General features: G+C 45.6%; 2 protein-coding genes across 2 annotated transcripts; one reads left to right on the top strand and one right to left on the bottom strand.

Annotated features, from left to right (window-relative positions):
- On the top strand, window positions 1-27,854 carry LOC149354143 (translocon-associated protein subunit alpha-like). Its single transcript, XM_089575939.1, has 8 exons — window positions 1-8; window positions 3,220-3,394; window positions 6,417-6,522; window positions 8,102-8,229; window positions 18,757-18,888; window positions 21,900-21,979; window positions 25,799-25,892; window positions 27,542-27,854. The coding sequence occupies exons 1-7, from the start codon at window positions 1-3 to the stop codon at window positions 25,890-25,892; spliced, it is 723 nt and encodes a 240-aa protein (XP_089432065.1). The 3' UTR covers window positions 27,542-27,854.
- Window positions 10,696-14,924, bottom strand: LOC149354144 (uncharacterized). Its single transcript, XM_089583084.1, has one exon. The coding sequence runs from the start codon at window positions 14,665-14,667 to the stop codon at window positions 11,434-11,436; it is 3,234 nt and encodes a 1,077-aa protein (XP_089439210.1). The 5' UTR covers window positions 14,668-14,924; the 3' UTR covers window positions 10,696-11,433.

The following is a 27,854-nucleotide window of genomic DNA, read 5'->3' as shown; positions in this document are numbered from 1 at the left end:
ATGACAATGTAAGTAGGATGCATTAATACGAAGTAAAAGGATGATTCTAGTCATGTATACGTATAAATGGCAGCTCCGAAAAAATGGCACAAAAAGGAACTTATATGAAGGTAATGGCAATTTAAATTAGTGTTGGGGGAAAAAAAATCTAACAGTCACTGAGGGTAGTCGGATTATCAAAAAAATAAAGAATATATACCTTGACATACGTGCTCGCTATAGTCAGTCCTGTGTGAAAACTGAATTGATTGGAATAGCAAGATTTTTCAGAACTGTAGTGTGGTTTAAAAAGCCTTCCTTATAAAGGGGCACCAGGGTGTTTTCCTCAGTGCCAGATAATCTGATTAAATGGATTCCTTATGCGTTCCAGAGACCAGTGCAAAAAAAGAATTAATGAAATCACAGCATGCAAACAAAAGTTACTCCAATTAGAATAACTCTAAAAGATCAGATGAAAACGCGTTTCACTCACCCATTTCACTCACCCAGTGCTGGAATTGGCTGGTACCAATCAGAACCACGCTTAGCACAGAGGCAGCAGAGGCTTGCTTGCCTGCAACTGTTGCTTTGACAGCATTGTCTCCCCGTCCCCACCCCCTGTGTATACACTGTAGACAGGCCAAAGGTGACTAACACTACTAAGGAAGCTCCCTGATCTTTGTTCGCAGCCCCAACCTTCCCTCCTGTCTCCTGTCTGGCTTCTCTCCATTTTTGGGCAAGGTGTTTCCACTGGCTTTTCTTTTCTTCCTCTCTCTCTCCCCCCCTACCTTTTTTTTTTTACTGCCTACTTGCCGTGGTGTGAACAGTACTCGCCTCTACGAAAGTTTGAAGCGAAATTGAAAGTGTCGTTTCTAGCGTTATTCTTATTAGCTTTCGATTAGCTTTCCCTGCTTTTTTTTTTAGTTTTTGTAGCATGCGAAAAGCTTACAGCACTCAGAGACATATTTTAGTTTCATTTTGTGAGTATAAAAAAACTAGGTTCAAACTGGACGCCCAACCAATCAGAAAGGCAGCGCCCTCTCATTCCTGCTGCCGAAAATGGCCGCAGTGTAGCGGCACCATTGGCTCGAAACAAGCATTTTTAGAGAAGATTACAATAGAATGAAAATGAAACTTGGTTTCTGAGGAAAGGAAATGGTGCAGTAATTGTCTGGCATCTTGGCGTACACTTGAACCGCACCGTAAGGGAAGGGAGGAAGGTGGGAGTGAAAGAAGAAAGCGAGAAAGAGGTGCCGTAGTGGAGGGCTCCGACCACCTGGCGATCCTTAAAATATTAAATATTACCATTCCGGCAATCTCTTTGGCCGTCCAGGCATCACAACGTTTCCTACTTTGCACACAAAGAATAAAGACCTCATGCTTGGTTTGCATCACAGGGCACCTTTAAGCTGTTTTAGACTCAGCCTGAAGCATCAGTGTTATTATTTAGGTTGGTGTTTAATAACTGAAGAATGTTCTAACGTAGAGTTTGCATCGCATAATTTGTGCGGTGAGGAAAAGTCTTCCAGTGTTCTGGATTTCATGTGTCATGACTTGAGTATTGTTCAGTGGGAAGTTCTGCTAGGCTCGTTAGCATAGTATTGTTTTCTTTTCATTCTGTTATCAGTGCTGAATACAAATATTAGGTGTAGATGTCTCCTGCCTATATTAATACTAACATTTGGAAATGTTAATCTCTGTTGCTATTATATGGCAAGTATGTTACAACTCAATAATTTTGCGTTGTAACGTGGCAAGGTTTTGTATGTTGTTTGTTGTAGTCGTTCCCCTAGACCATAGCACAGTAACTTGAGTGGGATAAGAACAGAGAATTGTGCAGCAGCAACAGTTTTTTTTGGAGAAAATCTCTGTTTGTATAGAGCGCCCATCACTGAGGCAAGTTTGGATGCTATATAATCTATGCACTTGTCCAAGTACATATTTTCAGTAAATACAGCTCCCAAAGTTCTAAGTTCAGGCACGGTTTCTATGTTATTGTTGTTCAAGATAAGTTTGAGAGCCGATGCAATATGCTTTTCTTTAGCACAAAAGATAATCTGTTTTGTTTTAGAGTAATTGGCTGGCCCACACACCTAGTTTTGACAACATTGAATTGGCTGTACTAAACTGTTTTTCACAGGTATCATAAACACAAAAAATACTTGTGTCGTTGGCATAGACCGTCATCTTCGCCCCAGTACCAATGGTAACAATAGCTTTCAAGTACATTCAAGTGCATTCAAGTACAATCAAGTACAGCTTTCAAGGTGTGTTTAACATGGGTCCACTAATTTAGATTGTTATGTGGTGGTTATTCAGAGTAACTAAATGTTTCTATACTATAAGCTACCTGAAAAAGTTGATGTGATTTTGCTTGGTAGTTGTTCTAGAGTTCACTTGTAATCTCTGGTGGATAAGGGTACGTCTTGAAACTCGACGAATTTTTGGGGCAGTCTTCACTTTGAGCACTGGAATCGATTCAGGCAACTAAATGCTGATTTGTATAATATATCGCCTTTGATCCATCAACTGAATTATTGCTGCCGACCAGCGAGTAAGCACCGCATGCTATCGTCAGCCCTGATGTCGTCGGTTTAGATTGGCAAGCCCACTCTTGGTTGAACTTGTGGTATATATATGGCGGACTGATTTCATGCTTAACTAGCTGTGTGTTGCAAAAGAGGTATGATTTGACCTTTGAAAGCACCAGCAGCCAGCTGTAGTGAATGGCACTCTCACCTGCCACGAATTGTGCGAATTGAGGCGAACCAGTGAGCAGCGTTTGGCAGACCCTATTGTAAGCTGTTGTTGTAGGTCTGAAAACTTCTCAGAAAGTGATTGAATACTCAATTCGTATTCTCAGATTTCTTTCCTGAAGGCTCCGAAAGCACAAAAGTCTGAAGGAAAAAAAAAAAAGATATTAAACCTCGTTTCTTGTAAGCATCCTTGTGAGAGTGAACCTTATTCTTTGAAAGAAGAGCCTGGCAGCTTATTTTGAAATTGCCAGTACCTTGTTATCAGTTCTAGGAGCCTAGGCGGCCTAGGAGTTCTAGGCAGCCATTTGTAACAGTCTTCAACCACTCGTAAAAACGTGTCTTGCAGTAGTGACCTTGTTTTAATGTGTATTTTTTTAGGCCCACCCTATGCACTCGCACAAAAGGAGGATGATGTTATAGCGCCCGGCGACGCTATAAAGCACAGGCGCAGAGATCGGCGTTCCCGCGATAGAGGAAAATAAAGATGGACGGCGCGTGCTCGGAGCGCACGCCCGGCACGGGCTGTTCAGAACTGGAAGGCTGCCACGCTGGTCGTCTTGCTCTGGTGCTCCGCTGCGACCCCGCAAATCCTCAACAATGTTGTTGAAGATGCTGCACCAAGTGGCTCTGAGCAGCAAGAAGCAGCAGAGAGTGAACAGGTTAGTGGCACTGACTTTGTTTTGAGCTTGCCCTTTAATTAACCATATGTAGCAGTGCTCATATACCGCTTGTTAACTGTAATGGTGCCTGGAGCGCCATTGTGTGGTCTTTTATGTTTTTTTCACGCAGAATTCATCAGCTAACGCGTGTTCAAGCCTTGTGCAACTTCTCCCTCACAGTATTAGTGTCCAAGAACTGCTTACGGCATTTGCACATTTGTATAGTCGCTGTTTTTCTGTAAAAACGTTTAAAATATGGTAGCAATGACCGTACTGTCCTTTTGTGCTCTCATCTTTCAAATCAAATTTGTCTGTTTTTTTGTTTGGAACAAGGCCACTTGATATGGCAGCTTTTTGTAGCCAAGGCATTTTTTTGCTGACCATCATAAGGCTGCCACAGTTTCAGTGCATGTTAAACGAATGCATGCGTCTTCACAAAAACTTTTCTGCAGCCGTTCATTGCAGTGTCCCTTATAGTGCAACTTTGGAACATAATTTCCTATTTTGTGTGCTCATAAAGTTTTGCGAGTGCTCGCATTGTGCTGCTGTCATCAGGTGGTTTGCATGAGGCCTCACATGCTCAACCAGTTGATGAAAATGCAACCTTTGCTGCTGCGTGTGCAAGTTCCCTGGACCTTTTCAAGCTGCACCGCCAGGAAACATACCATTGTATTCTGGAATATAAACATAGATTACTTTTACAGCGTTGAAATAGTGCTTATGTTCACCATATGCCTTTTAGAGTTGATGCTGTAATGTACGAGTGATATTTTTCTACTGCAGGTTATGCAGAGGTGGCAGGAAAATATTTTAATGTAGTAGAGACTATTTAGTTCATACTTCAGTCATTCAATGTACCTTCTACCCTTTTTCACCGTACTGTCAGCCACAAAAGTTTGTGGGATCTGCGATGCGTGGCGGTGCAAGACAAAACTGTATTGCTGCGCCATCTGCCGTCACAGAGCGTGGTGTCGAGGCCCACGGCGCTGTGGCCAACAGTACATCATTTGCAATTGCCTGCTTTAAACTGGCATCCACTCTTGCGCATGCATGTGCGGTGGTGGTAGGCTGACACTGTGGTCTACCTGTCATATGCAATTTAACTTGACACTGTTGAATATGGCAAAATGTAATTCTGAGGAGTACAGGGCCAGCCTCTAGCTCTTTTCTGATGGGTGTCCAGTGTAGAGGTTGTTGATTGGAGGCTCCTACAAGGCAACCCTGCCAGGTTAGAGGGTCGTCCCAGCTGCTTCCCAGAAGACGGGAACTAGAGGGTGCCAGCATAAACTTTCACCCTTCCCGGCATTGCTTGGAGTATTCCGGGCCACCAGATTAGCCCACTCATGTAGCCACGACGGATGTGACCACCTGCGTATTCAACAGCAAAATCCACATCACATGAATAAGCTCTGTAGCCCCAGAGACGTGGGTATGAGTCGTGGGGCATGTTTCATGTATCCTTTCTTATAGTTTTGATGCTTTCAGTGCAATTCTAAATGCATTTTCTCATGTCAGCATACATGAGCAACTGCTGTAGTATTAAGAGTTGATCTACTTTAAAACAGCTGTTACGGCTTGAGCAACCCAAGAAACTGCTTAGTTGCACAGTGCTACTGGAGCAACGTGGTCTTGGTATATACAACTTGGACTGTGTGGTGGTAGTTTGTTGCATGATACCATGCCATACCATGTCTTACCATAGAGGCAGACTACAGAGTGCACCCTCGGCAATGCAACTTGGACCGAAAAAAATAAATGCCGTAGCTGCATTTATTAAATTAGGTGGCATGTGTGTTTCACAAAAGTGAACAGAACGACTGAACCTTTATGGATGGTTCCGCACAGTGTCTATGCTTTGACCAGCAGCTCATTGGCTCTCCTAAAGGTATCTGACTGCAAGAAATCTCTGCATGAATATAGACAGTTGTTACAAAAGAAACTGGGTGATGTAACACGTCCCAAAGGGACATATGGGCTATGGGGGACGCCGTAGTGGAGGACTCCGCATTTCGACCGCCTGGGGTTCCTCACATTGCGGTGAGATTGCACTGCACACGGGTGCCTTTTGTGATTTGCCTCAATCAAAACTCGGCCAGCACGTGTTAAAACAATGTTGTATACAATCACTTTACCAGTTCGCATAAAGCTGGTTAGTCTGCCGAAAGCTGGTTAGTCTGCCGTGGCTTCATTTATAACTTCCTTTTTTTTTGTGCTTTTGGTCCAGAACCAAATGCAGGCGTTGCCTATCAAAACACATTTCACCCGCTCTTTTACTCCGAGTTATAGTGAGCAAGTACTGTTGTTCTTGCTTCTAAGTTAAAGGGGCTGTGAAAGGGGGTCTCAACAAAGATGCGAGACGCCTAGTATGCTAACGGACGCAGCGTCACGAGTATCCTCCAGCAAAAATTGTATTCATGCGTTTTGTGAACGCTGAGTTATTTGTAGTCAAAATTTGAATTTCCGTATCTTCGCGCTTTTACCTCTCCTCTGGTCACTTTTTGCACGCGGAAATGCCAGTCCGCCGGCTCCACGCACTCGGCCCCTTCACCGACCGCCCACGCGTGTGGGAATTCCCCAGGGGGCGGAGCCAACGCCTCCTAATCTGGTTCGTCGTCGATGGTGCTGGCGCGGCAAACCAATGATGGCATTTCACTGCTGACGTAAACAGCACTACTTGACGCAATGCGCGTGGATTCGGGTGAAAGCTCGGCACCGCTGGTCGCCGCAAGGCGCGGAAGCGGGAGTTCTTAAAATTGTATTGTAGATTATCAGCTCGATTTTGAGGTCTGGTATGTGGCATGAACGCTCGGTGGCCTGTACTCTACGTAATGCTAGCATTCTATAGCCAACCTTTAACGCCCTCTTCAGGGACCCTTTAAGGGTCCTGTTAAGTGTATATTTCATCAGCTGGGTGCACATCTGTGGTATCTTATTGGAAGCTTTCTAATATTTAATTTGAGAGTGCCTTTGTCACCAGCGTGCAAGTTTCTATGTCTTGGACACTTTGGTGAAAATTGTGCAGGATGACGACGATGAAGGTGATGACAGCACATCAGGTGGACCACTGAAACCCTCCCCTCATGGCGATACTTACCTGCTGTTCACAAAGCCTCAGAACTTCCAGTCAAGTTAGTTGGTTTTGATTTCCTTGTGCCTCTGAATTCTTGCTTTCCTGTGGAATGCTTTCAGGCAGAAGCTCAGTTTGTGAATAAGCACCAGGTATGGGGATCCTGGAGGTAAATTACTCTGTGCAGTGAATGGAGCAACACATCATTTTGCAGCTAAATGTTCTGCTGCAGATTTGCGTTGCACATAGGTAAATTCTATTTCAATAGTTGCTTGTGATTTTTCTTAATGTCAGTTTTCATTCCTTTTTTTTCTTTTTCCTTTCTTTCTTTCTTTTTGCCTCGCATAAGAAATGCGCATCTGACCTGGGCCTGTGTTCAGCATGTTTGCTTTATCTCGCCATGATTGGCCAGTGCCGTCGACTGTCACAAAGTATATCAAGTCACACAGTATATCGAACTCAAGTTTTGCTGGTCATTCCAATATTTATTGGTGCTGCGCACCTGCAAATGGCGCTTTCCCTAACGACGCTCTTCGATTAGTTTTCACAGACCGAGGTTGGTGAGTGGCGCAAACGTGGGGTGTGCTTCAGGGTGGCATTGGTCCCCTGTGCTCTGTTTCTGCGCCACTTTCCTGTCATGGGGTGAAACCAACCTGCGTGCTTCGCTGCTGGAGGCGTTGCAGAAACCGACTGTACCATAATTTTAATGAGCGGTTATTGTATTCATAGTGTACTGGACTATCATAAGATAGTGTACTATCATAAGATTAGACATCTTATGATAGGCTGCTAGTTCCAAAGCACCCTCTACTGCAGCTTCCTTATGAAGGAGGTTAGGCCTAGCAGTGCCCAGCAAGCGGTGTGCTGCCAACACGCCAGTCAGCGGCTCGTCTCTACATTAAGTGAGTCACTAGCGCGGGTGCAATATATTCTTGCTTCCAGGTTACAGATACGCTATGCAATTCTCATAAAGTAGAATCGCTATCGTACAAATCTCACGGGGTCGCAAAAATTATTCCTATCTTCCGAAACAAACTAAATTCAGATGCAGAATTTTCGCAAATGTGTTTTTGGCTGACGGGTTTTTGCATACACCACGCACCGCTGCTCAGTGCTAGCGGTGCGCTCCGCACAGCTGGCGATCACGGCGTCACCAATGTGCGGGATGTGCTGCCACTCACTGTTTGCAGTGCGCACCCTGCGACTGGTGGTCCCGGCATTCGGCAATGTACAGGCAGCTAGCAGTTCGTGCTTGGGGGGGGGTCGCGGCCCATGCAGCTGTGTCATCCACAGTGGGGCGGGAGGTTGCTTATAACATCTGAATTGTACCCACTATGTGGCCAGGGAATTTTACGAATTCATGTCATCCTCAAATTCGTATCAACTGGGATTGTATTGCTGAGATTCTGCTGTGAATCGAACTATCAATACATTGAACTATTTTGGGATCTTCGAGTTCGATATGTGCAGGCTCAACTGCACATATAAAACTTCCTAAACCATGACAATCCACGTTTTCAGTAGAACGTGTGTGCACTTGCTGTGTTTTATTTTGTAATGTTTTGCAGATGTGCTTGCACATATGTAGAAATTAGGTGGCACGTTACTTTTCAAATTAACGAGTTTCCTCTTTTATGCAGAGTTGCCTGCTGGCAAGGAAGTACACTTTCCTGTGGGCTTTAGCAACAAGGGTGAAACGGACTTTGTGTTGGACACCATGGACACGTCCTTCTGTTACCCAATGGACTCCACTTTTTACAGCCAGAATGTGAGTATTCAATAAGTGGCTTTCTCCCTGGGCAAACCTGGAATATGTCAGCCTCGACAGGTGGTGACCATCGAAATTGAGTGTGTCACATCAGCATTTCGCTTTCAGATTTCATAATGGTCAGGATGTTGATGTCTACTCAGCAGTGTCTTGTTTCAAGTGAAGAGAAGTGAAGAGAGGCTGCTTTCAGGAATAACAAAACTTCGGAAAATTGATTAGCAGCTTGAGTACTCCTCAGACTGTCCCATTAGTATCCCTGGTATGTTGTTTTTCTACGCACATGAAAGTAGTTACTGAAGGAGTGATCTAATAGAGCTGGGCATAAATTGTTTCAAACTTCTCCTATATCCAATGATTTTTCTTCTAGTTCGCACCACTTTTATCACAGTGACGGTAATTTGAGAGCGTATGTGTACTTTTGTGATCAAAATATTACAGGATGCGTGTTCTTGGAAAAAGAAAAAGTGATAGTGTTTTACTGTAGTTAAGCCAAGTAAACGTGCGAAAGCGTATGTTTAGCCTGGTTGACTCATTGCTTTGCTTCGCTTGGTCGTTGTCACATCTGGCTATGGTATTAGACTCGGGTTAAGCTCTTATCAAGGTTAAGCTGATCTGATCTGTTTGTGCTGCAGATGGAAGTTGATAAAGGCAAAGATGTGCAATACAGAGCACGAGAGCAATTTAACACAAAGCATGATCGGCTGCGGTGATTGCATGGTGCTCTCGTGCGGTGGCTAGCGAAACTGATCTGTTCACGCTGCCGTGGGTTCAGAACCCAGTCGTGGCAACATTTATTTTACTTCTGCACCCTCGAGGTCAGCGACGCCTCAAGATTCTTGTTTGGGTTTCATTGTAGCTCTTCCTTGCACCACAGTCGCGTGGTAGTGTGGCCAGCGGAAGAGCATACTTGTCCCCTCACACCTTGACACAGTTCGGCCGACCGGATTAAGTGACTGCGCCAAAAATATTTTTTCCCACACACTCGCGTATCGTCAACTTTTGATCGCAACAGTGCATGCATGCTGCCGTGCCTTCTCTGTAGCAAATGAGGTTATGCTCAGCCGTGATGAAGTTTGGTGCCTCGGGGAATGCTAGGAAACATTTATGCATGTATATGTTTGTGTGGTGCATGCTCATAGGCTGTAAAAAAAGCTTTTCTTTCTGGGACTCAATTTTTAGAAATTTCAGGTTTGGCTGAAATTTCGCAATATGGTTAAGCCTGGATGCAACAAAGCTCCAGGTAATGAATTCGTCAATATTACGAAGTTCCCAATTCTCCAATGATGCACCCATTGGAGCGTTTGTATTTGTGAACTCCTTGTAACAGAGGTTTGTGGTGATTAATTTTATATATAATGAACTCGGTATGCCAACTATGTCTTAGCGGGTGCTGCGGTACTCGTAATTGGGCCGAACCACGCGAAAGTTTCTCAACAGTAAAAACAAGCACCACTCTAGGAAAGTCTATGATTTCAATGAGCGAATGCAGTTGACGCAATGCGCCTTGCTGCAGTGTTGTCAACACCTCTCTGTGGCAAATGCAGCAGTCTCCAGAGCTGTCACTTTTGTAACGTTGCACCGAGTAGCATTGCAACAGTTCATGCCCAAAAGCAGCCCGAAACAACAGGACGTAGTAAAGAAGGCACGGTACGAGCAATGCGCACCCATCGCTGCCACTCAATTGCTCGCGGGATTCTGGCACTGACCGATGCTGTATGCCAGGAGTGGGTGGAGAGCGCTGGGGACTTGAGTAGTCGGTTGATCAGGGCAATGACAGCCGGCCAAGTTGAGAGAGGGCGCATGTGGGAAGAGGCCTCTGACTACGCTGCCTCCTCCACTCTCTCCGCCCCACGCATAGTGGTACCGTGCGAGCTGTGGCAGACAGAGATGGTGGCAGTGGCTGCCACAGTCTCGTTATCAGGGCGATGACTTAATGGCTTCTTCCTGTGTGACTTCGAGTAAGGGGGGTTTACTCTGAATATTTGAAGATGATTTCACATACACTTATTTCCCTTTTTAGTTTTCATTTTGCACCGACCTTTTGAGTCTTCACATGAAAACTTCTTGTAGTGAAAAATTGCACTCTTCTCAGTTTCGCTATATCCACCTTGAATTGTATTCTGACACTAAATTTAGTTAGATGGCCAAATCTTCTGCAGGAGTGCGCCACCTACATAAATCATGTCTTTAGCATAACTAGCTGCGCAGCATTTGACAAGGGAAATGAGTTCAACATTGCCAGCATGCTCAGTACATCAACACTGAGCACAGATCAAAGTTGGCCTGTATCGATGGGTTGGTGCGTTTCAGTGACAAGGCGGTTACTTCCATGCAAATGGAGCTGTTGTAAGCTAGAAATGGCTAAAAGCCGAACTGTAGATATCGCCACCACCGGTCATTCTCACAGGGAAATTGCGGTGCAGTGAGCCATTTTTTCTCAAACGGTCCCCTGAGGCCAGGCCACGGTGTAAGACATAGCTTAGGTGAGCGAACGCCGCCGCCTGCCGTCGCACGATACTATTGTGCTTCCTTCTCGCTCGACAGATGGCGCTTCCAACTTGCGCCCGTTAAGCGCCCGTAGCGGCGCCGTTCGTGCCTTTAGCACAGCTTCTCCGCATGCAGCTCGAGGAAAACTTGCGGCCACCAGCTGGTTTTTTAGGCGTTTGTTATACTGTGAATCACCGTTAACTGTTTGAAAAAATTGTCCACAGATCAGGCCAAGCGTAAAGCCCCTTTATCGACGCTCGCGCAAGACGACAGACGACGCTACGGAGAAGCTTTGGTGGAGCGGGAACCAAGCATGCCAGTATTACAATGGTTTCAACTTTTCTCGGTTATAACATGGAACGAGTTTACTTCAAACTCAAGAATGAGGTAGAAGGCCGCATCAGGTTAGCAGTCGCATTTGAAAATCCAGCGGCTACGGTGCAGCGATGGGGAAATGAATGTTTGTGTGTGAAAGCGACTGAACGCATGCCTTAGTGAGGTTATGTGAGAACTGCATGCAATTTCTGCGAGGATGATGAGTGGGTGTTTTCCGCAGCCCAGAAAAAGTTATAACTCAGGTAGAACGTTGTGTGTTTATTTCATACATGAAGCAAAAAGTATTCACTGCAAACCTGGATTACACACAAAATACTTAAATTCTACTGTTGTGTATACAACCAAAATAACAAACAGTTCACTCAGCTCGGCTTCTTGTGGTCAAACAAGTTTGGACAATTTACGCAAGTCCTGGCCTTTTTCAACGTGCTTGCGTTTCATTTGACGGCAGTACTGACGCATACGAAGGCTTATATAATAATGGAGTAGCTTGGCAAGCATGTCCTCTCTGTGGATAGTACAAGGGAAAGTGAAAGTGAACTTCTCTAGTACAGCGTCAACTGTTTTATCGTAGGCATCTCTCAGATTTGCGTATTTGGAGAAATGCTCTTCAGCTTCCATAAAAAGCTGATAGAGGTGCATGTTAGGGTGCGTGAGCCTGCCCCTTGTTTTGCAATTCACTAGCTCAGCTTCGGGCACCTTTGACAAGCCTTTCTCACCCTCCAGTGCTTTCTTGCACGTAGTGCAGGAGGTCTGATTGAAAATTTTCCTGGATACAAAACCTGTGACATAATAAATTATACACTCAACAACACTTGCATCATTGTTATCACACTCAAACACTTCGTCGCACTCCCAGCTCCCTTCATCGATTAGGCCGTCAAGCTTCTCTTTCAGCTGCTCCAGCTTGTTTAGCTCCTTCGATGCTGAGCTGTTATATGCGTTCTTAAAGTCAGCCAAAGTCACAATGCCGTACTGTTCTTTCTCGGAAGCTGAACAGTTACCAAACCGTGGTGGCTTCAGGAGGGAGTAAAGAGACAGCATACGGTACAGTTGCAAGAACGTTGGGAAAGTTGGATGTTCGTTTTGACCACCCGCTTGTCGAATAACACCAAAAAAACATTCCAACGGGTCCTGGTTCATTTTTCCGGTCAGGACGTACCTGAAATCGCACTTTGTCAACAGGTAGATTGACAGCTCACGAGCAGATTTGAGCGTCACCCTTAACCCTTCCGCAGTTGACCGGCTTAGGAAGAGATCTTGAGGAATTTCTCCTTTTGCAACTTCTTCCTCCCATTCGTCAAGCCAATCAGAGGCACTCTCAAGAACTTTAAGATCATTGCAGTCTATAGTCAGGCCTTCTTCTGGAAAGCGCCGGTTCAGGGCATCAAATAAGTTGTTCATAAAGATTGTGAACTCAACGGTCGGCTCGACATTAAAGAGCCGAGGTGCTCCTCTGCGTGCGTAAAACAAAATTCCTTTTGCTACGGAATTGCTGAAAATTTGGGTTGCCAATTTCACTCTCATTTTAAGCATGTTAGAAGGATTAACATGGTTGAAAGTCAGTTTTGGGCATACTCTCAGCTCAGTTGCGTTCTTGGTGTCTGCTACAAACAAGGCATCGTAGCAAGACCATTTAATGAACTTTCCGCCTTTCTTCAACACTTTCTTGTCATACAGACGATTGCGTACGCACTTGAAGAGATGAGGCGCATCTGCGAAGACATGCACCTTTCGCGATGAATCCAGTGGGTGCTCAAAGGTGTTTACAACATGCCCCAGAGCACCGCTGATTCCAAGCTGTCTCCACATAGCTCTGTTAGTAGAGGCGCCATCACAAACAACTCCATCAACGAGAAGGCCCGCTTCTTCTAAGTGTACAATGCACTGAAGCAGTAGCTGTGCTAGGACCGTCCCTTTCGTAGGTCCCTTGGCGGCAAACACAGCCACTGGCTGCAAATATTTTTCCCCGAACGGTGCGAAGGCGAAAACCAGCCCGTGATCAGCTGGCTCATTGCTTTGGTTGTTCTTCTCACCAAAGTCAACAAGACCGGCATATGTCATTGTTCGTGAGTTCACCGTGATCTCCTTTCGAACTTGAATCTCGTCAAGAATAAGGATCCCTCTTCGTTGAAATGCTGGTTTCGAGGCAACTTTCATTTTAAGGGCCTTAAAAAACGCTTCGTCAAAGCCACACTTCAGCCCGACTAAGCTGATGTACTTCCTGATTGTCGAAATGCATGGAAGAGGTAATATTGCATTGCTGCGCAGGAAAGAGTATGCCGCAGGGCTTCGGATGTTTAGCAAAAGGCAGAGCAGCAGCCAGTCGTCAGTGTATCTCCTGTTCTTCTTCGTAGTGCATTTAGCTGCAGCAATGCACTCCTTTACAAGAAGCAACTGCGCTGCAGGTAAATCCATACTTTCTAGCTTCTCTGCGAGCCCTTCCTCTTTCACTTTTGCGAATTCTTCCTGACAGTTTTTCAACTGTTTCATCAGCAATTTGTTTCGTGCTAAAAGTCGTGCTCGAGACCGCACCACAGTGGCTTTTGCATGGCGCAACGCGTTGATTCTTTCAAGTTGGGCAGACGGTACACCTTTCCTCAAAGCAGAAAGCCTGATCCGTTGAAGCGGTACCTTTTGCTTTGCCCTTGCCGTTTGGCGGTCAGCATGCAATTGCAGAGTGTTGTGGAGGCCACTGCATGGCCGACATATTCCGCCTGCAGGCGATAATAACGGGCATTTGTTATGTCTCCACTTTTTTTGGTTGTCCACATAAGCACATTCGGGCAGCACAGACGGAAAGCTTTTTAAACTTGGTCCGCCGCAGCAAACGTTCACATTGTCAAAAGCTCTTACCATTTTCTCAAGTTCAGATGTTGTTGAGACAGACGGGCTGATTCCAATTGCTGTGCAGTCAACTGGCCTGTCGAAAATGTAGGCTTGGACCGCCATGTCAGAGTTTACGAGCAAGGACTTCTTATTAAATATACAGCAGCTTCCGTCACTGTACACTACGCGAGCATCACTCACCAGAATGTCTTTGATCCCCTCTTCGTCGATCCGATGTACTGCCCACGATGACTTCGGTAGGCACATGTTTGCAACCAAGTCAAATAAGTCCTCGAATGAAGACTGGTTAAGAGCTTCCATGTCATCGCTGTTTTCGTCTTTGTGGCTCGTGGCTGAGGTCTTCGACACTTCCGCACCATGTGATGAACCCTCAGGCATGCTGGTGTAATTCGCAGGACGCGCAGAAGTTGCCACAGGTTCCTCTATCCGCTTCACTCTTTTTCGGGGACTCTTGATCTTCTTGGAAAGGTAACTCGGTGCTCCTTCGAAAATTGAAGGCACAGCGTCCTTTGTTAGGCCGGCTCTTCTATTCCCTGACATCAGAACGTGACCATCTATTTCGGAGGACCACGTTTTTAGAATAAAATGAGGAGCAAAATGCTTCTCACACACACGGTCCGTCCGTTGCAGCACGCGATCTTTGCGCGGGATTGCTCTTCTCCATACCTCCAACCTCTCGTCGTCATTTGGTGGCTTGAAAAGTGATAACTTTTCTGCACAAGACTTGTAGCCTGTCTTACAAAAAGGCACGAAGCACTTCCCCATGTCACCAGTGCATCAGTGTGGGGTGAAATCGAAGAGCAAGCTTCAAAACAGTGACACCACACCAATAAACACGACTGACACAAAAGCGATATCTGGACGGGAAAAGGCGCGTAAAAGAAGCGCGCGCGCGCGCATGGAAGCTCCCTAACGGGCCGCAGTTTGGTGCGCCCTCTCTTGAACTGCCGGCTAACTACTGCACTATCCTCTCCGCTCGGAGCGGCGCCTCTTCGTTGCCGTTCGCTCACCTAGCCTACTCTTACACCGTGGGCCAGGCATACACTTAGAAATTGTTATCACTGAGACTTTTTCGCTCTGGATATCATGAGTTGAAATCAGTTTGTGGGGAATATTTTAAATCCAATTTCTCAGCAATAAATTCATTTCATGCAGCCGGACTCGCATCAACATAGCGAGAAAAAGCTGCAGCATCAATTTCTACGGAGAATGGACAAACAAAGCTGATGTCAGGATGACGTGCTAGTGCAATGAAGCCTGCACATGCAGGAAGGTATGTTTGTCTGATCTGTTAAGGGTTATTTCTGGAAGTGTGGAGTTGCCTGTTGAAATTCAGCCTAAGCACCTTATCATGAGTTGGGTGGATTAAGTAGGGAAAAAGAAAATGAAGAGAAATAAGGAGGTTTATAGACGGAGAAAGAAGACTGAGTGGAGCAGTAAGGACTCATGGAACATGGTCAGAAGAGGAATGTGAAGCCTGAACACGACTTTCTGCAGGACAGAAAAAGATTAAGTCAAATATTTGTGTCGAATAAGCAAAAGACAAAGCAAGGGCTGCAAAAAAATTAGCCGACAGTCACGGCTGTGTAGCACGACATTCTGCAAAAGCAGTTTGTGGGACCTTCTCGTTGAGCCTCGGCTCTCACGGCATGGAAGCAGAGTTTTCTCGCTTTCACGTTTTTGCCGTAATGTTTCGTGTGCCACAATGCACCAAGGATACCACAGACCCAAGGAGCGGCAGTTTGCGCAAGTGCTGCTTTGTTCTGCTGCACACAGATACACTAGACTCCTGTTTAGACGAACTCGGTGAAGACAAATTCTCGGGTAAGAGGAGTAATGCGATACCATGTGGTTGGTTCCCATTAGGATTCAGTGTTTTTTTTTAAGAAAGTCTCCTAAAGACGAACTGTTTCGTGCGTGATTCAGTTAAGACGTGAACTTTCATAGCAACTGCGAACCCCAGCAACCCCATGCAACGATATTCGCGGAGCGTCTGTGCAACACTGTCGAATAAAGGAAAAGTATATAAAAAGCTTCCCTGCAGTGAGCACACCCTGACAGGAAGACTTCTGCCCAACTTCACGGAATTGTGCGGGGAACCTGTCTTGCAAGGCACCTTTGCTGTTGCATGGGTGGGGTGCAGATTCCAGATCTCTGCACCGTGCATGCGTCACCTGCGACACATTGGCACCGGCAGACTAAAAGGCGTGTGGGGGTGGAGTAGATCATTGGTTGACTTAGAGCTTAAACAGTTTGGAGCCGTACTTAACTGTGACTGAGGCACATGGTGCACCTGCCCGTAAAGTTGACAACGGCTACACTGCAGAAGGGTCGAGATAAGAGAGAGATGCACGTCTACCCAGGTGGGCGGCACCTTGAGAGCAGTTGGAGCCTCAGAAATTGCCGGGAACAAAAAATAACAAATAGAAGTCTCTCTAAAAGAGAGCGAAAAAGATTGAAAAGAAGAAAATTAGCCCAGTGCGATTTTTAAGAAGGATAACGTGTTCCATGCCCTCAGTGTTTAGCCTACTTCATGCATACTGCCATTTATGTTCCGTTTGCAATTATCCTCCCACCGCAGGGTCGTTGTATTTATTTTTTACTGCGCTAGCACAAAGAACCGCACTCACCGATTTCACCACTGTCTGTCTGGCGACGTGGATTGCTCAGGGAGAGCAAGCTGGGTCACACAAGCCTCGCCAGTGGCAGCAGCTGCCATCACAGAGCCGTGGCGCATTGCGTAACCGCTGCACCACTGTGCCAGCAGTGGTATGAGGTCTCCCAGCGGTCAAGAGTGTAAAGTAGAATGACCAGTTCCGCATAAATGGGCATTAACCTATTAAAGCCATCGGGTGATACAGTTAAGGCGGAGCCCCCCTCACCATTTTTGGCAGTCTTTGTCTGAAGCCGTGGTTGACCTTGAAAACCGAGCCTCGAACCGAAGTGAAAACCGAAGTGCTCACCTAATTCACATTTGGCCTAACCACGCTAAGTGGTCAGCTATTTTTTTCATGTAACACACATTTCGACATGCATAGCATGCTCACATATCTCCTCTCTCTCTCTTTTTTGAGGCGCTTCTGATAAGGTGAACAGAATTTCTGATCCCTTGATGTTCAAGTCTACTGTATTGTGTTCAGCCAGCTCAGTAACAGGGCATCTCAGCCTTCCTCTTCTCATTCCCTCGCTGTCAGTCTTCTGTGTCATTGTCTCCAATGCCACAGAATCGGGAAACATGCCCTTAAGTAGTGTTGCACTGTGAGAGAAGAGGTGACTTGCCCTGGGGGCAGGCTGTTCCAAATGTCAATGGTGCTGCAAGGGAGCAAGCTGTCTTCGTCATGTCCCTAGGCCTGCCTAACAGCCGGGCGTGGATGCCACTCGCTTCTGTGCTGGTCCGTTGCACAGACTCGTGTCAACACAACATAGGCCCGAAGTGAGTGCCTCCGATCATTGATGTGGTGAACTGCTGGCCATGGACCTTTGTCGTTACTACTAGAAATCCGTTTCCAGTGCCGTGGTACTGCTGACTTGGTGCAGACTCGCTAGCACCACCTCTGCCGGAGCCTCGTCACTGGAAAAAGGTACCTGTACATCTTCAGCAGTGCAACGCAGCAAGTAGAGTCACGTGTCTTTTTCTACCCACGCTAGTTTGTTAAACATTTGGTTTCAAGCATTAGGACTTCATTGGCTTATTGTCAGTAGCAGTTTTCTTCTTCGTTTGGTGTGGCATATATATGTGCTTTGTGAATTGTGTGTCATATAATATGTTTCATTCCATATACAATCACTTGGCCGACTCTTCAGCTTATGGCTCACTCTCGTGCAGAAGGCTTCCCAACTTCGTGACTATTTTTGATGAGCCTCCCATCAAATGTCACAAAGTTGCTAAGCTTCATTCTTTGTGTGAGTGGATTATAATCTGAAGAGACAGATCAGGTGGTTGCACAGGGGACAAAGCATTTCATACGACAGACAATTCGCAAAGTGCAGGGATGCATGTCAGCTGCCACCATGTGTCTCTTGCACCTGTCACCGGCATGAACTGCATATGTGCGCTAGAACTGGTAGTTTGTTTTCAACCGGTGGAGCCCAGGAGAGGGTGGAGGAGAGGTGTGCATGTGCTGAACAGCCGTATGAAAAAGGCAGATTAAAGTACTAATGCTTGAAACCAAAGACCTACAAACTGGCTCGCATGGAAAAAAGAACCTTGAGGCCTCAACATGCTGTGCCATATCGGCGAACACATACAGGTACCTAGTTCTAGTGATAAGGTCCCGGCAGAGGTGGTGGTATGTGGGTCTATGCCACATGAGCAGTAGCACGGCGCTAGACCCATTGATCCCTCGTAGCAGCAACTAATGTCGGCAGCTGGCAGGTCATAACGTTCCGTTGACGGGGGTGTGCAGTGGGTGGAAAGGACTGAAATGAAAGCCAGTGACATCCATGCCTGGTCAGTGGACCTCGGGACACTGCAAAGCCTGCTTGCTGCCTTGTAACACCACTGATGTCTGGAACAGTTTGCCCAAGGTTTTGTCTTTCTCTTCTGACCATGCTCCACGAGTCCTGTTATAATTATTATTCTTCCTCGTCTCTTTTGTCTTCTTCCTTCTTCTATAAACCTTCTTCTCTTCTTTATCATCTTCGTTCTCTTTCTCCCTACTTTATCCACCTTAATTCATGACACACCTCCACTGGGTCCTAAGAACTTGACTGAAATGAAGTGTCGGGGATGGGATTTATTACTAAGATTTTATCCTACAGCCTGTGCATTATCCTATTTTGATACATGCAGTGGGCTGATTTTTCTCTTTTAAAAGGGACTTTAATTGATAACGCATTTCTTTTTGCTTCTAGTTCACTACCATTGGTTGCAACAGGGTGGTAAAGCCCAAGCAGCAGGCCACGCTGTCTTACAGCTTCTTCACCAGTGAGAGCTTCAGTGCTGGGCCCTTTTGTTTGGCTGTGGATCTTCGGTACAGAGGAGCTGTAAGTATCGCATCCTGCTGCATTATCTTTTCGCTGGTGAAGGTAATGCCTGATTAGTCAAAGATAAAATACAGTAGATACATACACAGAAGCACCTCATTGATACTTATTGTTCTTTAATGCAGGAAAAACTTGTTTTCTGGGATAACGTATAATTGGAAGTGCCTAAGATTTTGAAAAATATAACTGTTGAGAGGTACAAGGGCATTTATTTACAATTTCACTTCATAAGAATGTCGATTACCATTTCTTGGCACAAGGTCTGAAAAGACACTTTTCTAGTGTTAACGCAGTTCAGCCCATATTTACGTTGTCCTTAGGACGGAAGAAACTTTGCAACGCATCCGGTCCGTTGACAGCGGTGGTGTAAGTAACCGGGATATCTTCCTCGTTGCTTTCATACGCATCAGTTCCTTGCATTAATGCACTGCAGGGAAGCTGCTGTGGTGACTGGATGTTGCAGTGTCCCTTCATGCTGCGTTCCTCAGACTGGGGCTGCTTGGGTGTAAGCGTATCTTGTAGTCTTGTGATGATTTGCCCTCTTGCCCTTACGCACTGCAAAGAATCCGCTGTGTTTCTTCTCTTCATGTCTCATTCCCACTGAGACGGCCCCCTGTATGTTAAGGCACTGCTTTGTTTTTTTTTTTTTTTTTTTTACTCTTCATCTTTTTATGCTTTGCCCTTTGCACCCAGGCACTGCAGGGAAGTTGTGGCGGCAGATGAATGCATTAGTGTCGCGTGTTCCCAAGTTCAGCCCGCTCTTGTGTTTGTGCACCTGCTGTTGATCACTAAACATATTGTAAGACCAGTATTTGTTGAAATTTTGAAAATAGTTGCCAGAAAACAATGTTATACGGGAGCTTGGGTATTAACCTGAACAAAATCAGTGTAACTCTGTGGGAAATTTTTATTGCCTGCAATTTTGAGTCTATGACCCAGGAACTTTTCAGCGAGGTTCTACTGTATTTGAGCATGCTTGCAGCGACGGTAGATTTAATGGGCAGCATTATTATTAATGAAGTTTGGTTTGGATTGGTTTGGTTTATGGGGTTTAACATCCTGAAGCGACTCAGGCTATGAGAGATGCCGTAGTGAAGGGCTCTGGAAATTTAGACCACCTGGGGTTCTTTAACGTGCACTGACATCGCACAGTGCACGGGCCTCTAGAATTTCGCCTCCATAGAAATTCAACCGCCGCGGCCAGGATCGAACCCGCGTCTTTTGGGTCAGCAGCCGAGCACCATAACCACTGAGCCACTGCGGCGGCTATTGTCTGCATAGTTGCTTACTTCAGGTTCCATATGTGTCCTTGAAAACCATTGAGTGTAAAAAAAAGTTGTTTTCAAGGGCTCTTAAAAGTCCTAGTATTTCTGTTGGTCCTTGAAAAATCCTTGAATTATGGCGTGCTAAAGGGTGTCACATTCTTAAATGGTAGCTGTAACCGTAAGGAGCAGGAAGAGATGAGAGCGGATCAGGGCACCAGTGTGATTTGGTGATATCCTGGCTGAAACAGAGGGAAGGCAAACTTTGGCAGGGAGTGGCAGAGAGTCAGGCCGCATAGCCTGAGTCGCTTTGGGACGTTAAACCCCCATAAACCAAACCTCTTGAATGTAGCCATGAACAAGCTCCGAATGCTTACCAGAGTCTGAACATTCATGATGATTGACAAAGCGCGACAGTAAAAACTGGTAAAACGTGGCCAGCAGTGAAGCCAAGTGTGGCTGACAGAGCCAAAGAGAAACTATGCGTAAGCAGTGTCTGCAGTTCCATCAGCTAACAACACTCCCCAGAAGCGCTGCTGTTCTGAGTGGCGGTGCCACCGCGATTGGAACTCCGGCCTTTCCATCAACTGTCAGCACTCCCATGAGTGGCAAGTGCGCAGTGAAAGTAAAAAGGAAAAAACCTTCCAAACAAGCGAGCAAAATAGCCGAATGACAAACCGCACTATAGCATCCCTGCTATCTCGCTTGTCTCACCTTTATTAAGGCCGCCGCGGTGGCTCAGCGGTTATGGTGCTCGGCTGCTGACCCGAAAGACGCGGGTTCGATCCCGGCCGCGGCGGCTGGAATTTCTTTGGAGGAGAAATTCTAGAGGCCCGTGTACTGTGCGATGTCAGTGCACGGTAAAGAACCCCAGGTGGTCGAAATTTCCGGAGCCCTTCACTACGGCGTCTCTCATAGCCTCAGTCGCTTTGGGACGTTAAACCCCATAAACCAAACCAAACCAATCACCTTTATTAATGGTGCTATGCTTTGGTTTTGATTGTTGGTCGTTCCCCCCAAATTCGTAATTTCAAAATGGAAAAAAAAAAAAAAGGTAGACTTATAGTTCTGCTAATACAGTACTTTTTGTGTGCAAGTCGTGTGCCACCTCTAACACAGTTAACTTGAAACCGCATTAATAATGGTGCAGGTCTTGCTAGTACAGTGCATTTATGCCAGAGGACTGGTTCTGAACTGAGAAGCAAGAGCATAAAAAAAGAAAAAAAAGGCTTGGAGTATAGCCTCATTTAATTTTTTTCTTTACCTTGTTGGGCCGTTATGAAATGGGATTGAGATGATAATTTGCACCAAATGCCGCATCATTTTTTCACAGGCGGCGGTTTTTTTAACCTGACAGGCATGTAGTAGTTAAAAACCACTGATACATACTGCTTAATGCACGAATTGCAAGCTAGTGTGGAATAGTTCATATTCAAAGTATGCACGGTTAAGTGATTAAAACAACCTTGCTTGAAGCATCTGCGTGCCTATATTGCTACTTTGGATTCATGATGGGCAAGTGCTGCCGCTTTATGAGGATCATGTTTGACTGCATTATGGGAATAGGTCAGGATGCTCCCCTGCATACGTGGAGCAGAACATTGCTATAAGAAAGCAGTAGCAAGAATTTTTTAACAGAAGGCTCGTTAGTCCAGGACTGTATAGTTGCCTAAGGGTCCTGAGTGTTTTTCTTCTGCACAATTTGTTGCTTGTTGCCTGATATGTACTTTATTTTTACCTCCTTTCAAGGATGGTAATGCCTTCCAAGATGCTGTCTTCAATGAAACAATCGAAGTAGTGGAAATCGATGAAGAACTTGATGGAGAGACGTAAGTGATTGATTTTGGTGCGAATTCACTACTTCACTAGCAATCCTGTACAGGCAGTATTTGTCTGAAGCCTCTCAGAAATAATATTGCCGCAACTGGGTTTTGAACCCACTTCAGCACAAACAGATCAGCTTCGCTGGCCACTGCATGAGAGCACTGAGCTGTGGCCACAACCGATCACGCCTCGTGTTTTGCTGCCGCACTTTCGCGCTAGGCATTGCATGTGGTCCCCTTCATAAACTTCCATCTGTGTGCAAAAAACACTATAAGCCTCCGACTCTACGAAATCTGCTGGTAGACACGAAGAATTTGAGACAGTCACGAAAGGAAAGGAAAGATGCATAATTGGTTCTCCCTGGCTCAGTGGAAATGTCATTCGTGCTTGGAGCTATGTGGCAGTAGTGAGTGAGGTGTGCGCTGCATGCTTTGGCAGAAACGCGGCAGTGGAGCAAAATGTGTGAAAGGAGGCAGAGACTTGGCATTGGCAGCGTTGCAGACTCCGATGATATTGAGGAAAGTAAAGGTGCATGACTGGCTCCCTGGGTCAGTGGGTACCTTAATCGCGCCTTTATTTATGTGGCGGTGGTGTCCACTTCAAAAAAAACAAAAACAAAACTGCTTTTGTCAGCAATACTAAACTACCGACCAAAATAATTTCGTGTAGCCCGAGAAGAGGAAGCGTAACCATAGTTATTGTTCTAGGTTGGTTCAGCAGCAGTGTGTTCAGGATGGCTTGGCTTAATTCTAAACGTCCCCTGAAGTTGAACCAACGTTCGGTTTAAAAAGTGTCAAAATAGTAACTATTTATTTGCATAATGAATGCAGCCCATTTTTTTTTGCATGCAGTCTGCTACTGGTGGGAAGTGTTAGCCGCTGCCTTTTCTTAAACACCAGCAAGTACGCATATAATATAAGGCGCCAGCCATTGATCATAAAGACTACTATGTCTCACCCTGCAGAACAACCGGTCTATAAGAATGATTTGCCGGGTGTCTAACAACCAGAACAATCCACACCTGGTCGCAAAGAATTCCTCTGTTCAGTGTGCCATACTGAGGATTGTTGGAACTTGTAGTAGTTTTGCTTCGCGCTGAGTGCTGAGAGCTGTGTTAAAGTGAACTAGAATTGCTCTCTTTAGGCACCATGATGGGCTCCTAAGTGTGTTGGAAACTGTGCTCTCCGGCATGAAAACTATGCTGAAGGGTGCGTTTGTTTTATTTTCAAAAAGAGCCGTGCCGGATGCAGTAGTTATTTATACCAGCCTACTTTTTAGTCCAGTTTTTACCACCTCTTATTCTGAATATTTCACTTTGCGTAATGAACACATGTCCCAAATTTTTGTTTGTTTTTATTTTTATTTTTTCGGAAAAAAATGTGTGTTCATTATGCGAGTAAATGTGGTAATATGGCTATAGGTAGGGATGCTTTTGTCTCTCTTCTGAGCATTTATATGTTAGAAATATTTACTCTACAAAGCTATTTGCGACATCCAGAGAAGCTGTTATTGATATGGCATGAGTGTTCAAGAAACTTGTGCAACAATAATGAGCATATTCTGCTGCAGAATGGGACAAATGCCTTAATGTTATGAGTACAAAATGAACATGGGTGAGAGTGAAGCCTCAGTTCTCAAGCAGATGTTTCAAGCAAGAGGACTTGTCTTCATCTGGGCTTATGAGCGAGATATTATGAAGAACTGTTTGCTGTGAAACAACACACTCACCTGTGCCAGGAAATGTTCGTACTGCACAGAATTCATTTGCACGATCTTTTTTGATGCAGGCACAAAAGTGGCTGCTAGTTAAAAGCTAAGTGATCGACCTGAAAAGGCACCGAGGACCACTCCACGCTAATTTTGGTCACAATAAAAATTCTGTGCCTCTTTCTAGCCGTATTGATAATATGTAATAGCAAATGACTTTTATTGCTGCAAAAATTGTGTTTATAAAGATTTTCTTGCCACTCGATTCAAGCTTGTGACATCTGCACTGAAAAAGTGTCTTTGATCACCATTTCTAAGTGAGTGGAAGTACAGCCTATAGCCTCCGAGATCCGCACAATCATGACAACAAAGGTCTGCATTTAAAGAAACAAAAGGTGACTGCAGCAGGCATCCAGGAGGAGCCAGAGGGCCTCACATCTGCATGATGACAGCTGCGACAAATTCTGCTGAACCGTCACTGGAGCAAAAAGACACTTTTCCAGGCGCTTGTGCATAATTTCGTGCTTGATGGCTGTTTGTCACGGTTGCAAACGTCAAGTGTTCTCACTCTCATGCTGTGGAAAAACCTCTTGCACGAAGTACCGTATAAACGAGTGTAAGGGCCGCAGCCGTGTACGGGCCGCGCCCTGTTTTCCCGAAGCAAATATTTTGTATTGAAATCCATGTAACAGCCGCACCCGGACTTTCGATCACCCATGTGACGATAGCCTTCTAAATGCTTGTGCCGTGGCCTGCGATCAGCTCTGCCTGCGAGCAACTGTTGGCGGCCCAATGGTTGGCAAATAGGCCCTCGAATCCGGAAAAAAAAGTGCGGCCTGTTGAGATGGGCGTCATCGAGTCTCGCTTCGAAGCAGCCGGCACACATGTCTTTCCTGGTGGCTCCGAGCAACTCGAGGGTGGTGGTCCCCAGGCCTGCCGTCATGGACCGCACGTAGAGGGCCCAGGTGACAGCTGATTCCAATTACCGAGTTTGCCCGGTCGGAGTGCAGGACCAAAACGAAGGGGCTAAAGTTTAAGCAAAACCAGACCGCCTTTCCGAAGTGTCTGCACGTGTCGAGCACCGCCGCCGGTGCTGTGGGGAGACGGATGGTATCTTCTCCAATTGCCGTGACCATGCCGGGGAACAAAGGGCCTCGTTTCTTATGGCTGTTCGGCATGCCAAGCACTGCAACGAGCTGGCGGGCATCATCCCCAACCCTCACGATCATCTCCAGGGACGAGGGACCACTTTCCGGCCTTTTCGTGACCTCGCGTTCCGGACTTGAGCAGCGGGTGTCATTTGATGAAGAACAGATGTCGGTGACCCGCGGCAACCTTCGGCTGGCCAGAAACCATCACCTGCCGCAGTCGACGCTACCTTGTTGGCAACCTTCTTTCCCTCAGACTCAACACGCGATGGGGGCGTGACCATAAGTGCGGTGGTGTGTTGGTGTGCACAAGTTAAAGCTCTAGGCCCCTCCCACCCCGGCGTGGGCGTCCTCAACCTGGGGAATTTAGGGAACGAGAACAGTATAAAACTCGACAACAAATGCGGCATAGTCGTCTCACTTCTGTTCACTTGGCTTGTAAAAATGTAAATAAACCCACTCGTAATCTTCCTTCCGTCACTCAACTCATTGACTCGACAGCACTCCTGTCTGCGGTGGTTGGAACTGGTGTCGACTTGACCGTGGTTCCATCAAGCAGCGGCAGCTGCTAGCAGCGACTCTTAACCCCCATTCTGCCAACAGGCCCTGACATGCGTTTATACGGTGACTGCTGTAATAATGTAATGACAGTCGGCGAGCTGAAGACACTGTGCCAGGAGACTAAGGTTGGCGAGGTGGCAGGGCCTCTTGGTCTCCAGTCTGCACACAATGTGTGTCCAAAGCAGCGGAGCAATATTGCCAATATGTGCTGTTGAAGACATTTTAGCTAACTCCGCTTATACTAGCCATGCTTGAAATAAGTTGCTGACAATTGTGCAAAGCCTTTGACATTTCTGTTATTTCAACTTTCTGGCTTTTGCAAATTAGCTTGCATGCAGCTGCGAACCCTGTTGGTAGGACTAAGCTAGAATATGCACTCTTTTCTCTGCTGTTTGATTTTATTTACAGAAGAGGCCAGCCAGTAAGCAAAAGGTGGAAATGGGTACTACAAATTCCAGTGATGTGGACTGTGATTGGCTCCCCAAGGAAACTCGTGACCTGAGTGAGTGGAGGTTTTTTGTGCAGTTGTGTAGCCCAAAAATGGTTCACCCACTGCAGTAATATGAGGTTTTGCATGGTGGCACTGCTTTCACACCAAGTTTCTCTCTTGTTTCGTTATTGTAAAGGCAACATGCGGCGTGCCCGCAGTTCAACTCTCTGTGTTGCGAATGCTGTCTCGCTAAGCTGAATGTTGTGTGCATATAGCGTCGCATCAGGTGGCTGTAGCTACTTCTTCGACAATGGCTTTAGTTTTGTTGTTTTTGTGCTACAGTTATTGGAACTGCTGTAGTTTACCCAACATGTAATCGACAAGAAATACAGCATTGATATGAGTGCTATGCCAGTTCCACCGAGAGGTCAACCCTGCTACTTGCTGCTGAATTTTGGCAAAATGTATTGAAGTTATTCCCACCTTCTTTGTGAGATTACCGTTCCTCCATGCTAAGCCCACAATCACCACTCTCTAACATTAACAAATGATGTGCATGCAAAGAAAGAAATTTTGTTCTCTCAGGCATTGGATGCAGTTCTCTTAAGGGGGGACGAGGGTCTTAAAACTGACCTTTTTATTTATGGCTTGAATCATGAAATTTTGCACACAGATGTGTTTTTCTCTTCTGATTCTAAAAATGTAGTCATAATTGAGCTGGTGGACTTTGATCAAAAGTTATCTTAAATTCTAGGGTGTAATTAGACAATTTCTTTTGCAGCTTTAATGAACTTTCTCACTGCATTTTGTTGATTTTAATTCATTAATTGATAGCCAGCGAATTCCCATACCCGATGACATTCTTCCTTTTTTTGCTTAGGCCACATATAAATAGGAATTTACAATTAGCTTAACGAGTTGCAGCGTCAAATACTGCGACCTTTTACTCTCGACATATTATATCACGATGACATCCCTTTAAAAGTAAACAAGGAATGTCACCAGGTATGGGAACTCTCTGGTTATCAGTTCATGTAAATAAATGGAACAAAATGCAGTGAGAACATTCATAAAAGCTACATAAGAAATTACCTAATTACATTCTAGACTTTGTAAGATTTAAGACCACCAGCTCAATTATGATTACATATTTGGAATTGGAAGAGAAAAAAGCATCTGTGTGCAAAATTTCATGAGACTATATCCATAAATAAAAAAGTTAGTTAAGACCCTCGTCCCCCCTTAACCACAGAGCAAAGTAGAACTTATAATTAGGCACATAAAAATTGGCTCACACTAGCTGTTGTTCAAGCCATATTTAGCTACCACATTGAGGCGGTATCCTTGACTGTCACACAGCAGGTCTTGCATAAATTTTTGATGCGATGAGTTGTGAAAATGTTGTGAAATCTGAGTTTTTAAACACTTATATGGTAGACACTCTTGATGTTAAAGCCGTTGGGGTTCCTTTGGGACTGTACTGCTGCCACACCGTACAGAGTGCTTGGGTGTTATCAGATGATGGTGTATTGAGGGCAGCTCATAATTCGTTGCATGTGCTTTCTCTCTCTTTTCACCATCCTCATCCCTCCCGCCCCCTTTATTTTTTCTTTTTAAAATCTTGGCTCTCAGTGTTTCGTATCTACTAAGATACAGTACAGCTTGGGTTTTGAGTAATGAAGTAAAACGAGTAACTTGTTACATTGCTTGCATGCATGCAGACCGGTCACCAAAGAGGTCACCACGTCAGTCACCAAGGCCACGACGACTCAAGAGGGTCACTGGATCAGGAGAGGAGTAGTGAGCCATCGAAGTTATGACTGTTGCCCGTGACACTCATGCTGAGCACCACATCGCATCACAGTCATATCGTTGCATCTACTGCCACAGGCATCCTCTTTGAGCGCTGAAATAAGTTACGTCCAGTCATCGCTGTGGGAGTGGTTCTTCTTAATTTTGTTGTATTAAATTTTGGTCCTGACATTGGCTGGACAGCAGCCTGGTTGGAGACAGGAGCTGCAGAGGGCTGTGATA

The sequence above is a fragment of the Amblyomma mixtum genome, chromosome 3 (assembly GCF_055824585.1).
Source record: "Amblyomma mixtum isolate Tamu chromosome 3, ASM5582458v1, whole genome shotgun sequence".
NCBI lineage: Eukaryota > Metazoa > Arthropoda > Arachnida > Ixodida > Ixodidae > Amblyomma > Amblyomma mixtum.
Note: the sequence above shows the minus strand (reverse complement) of the source record. Positions and strands in the feature narration are given on the sequence as shown.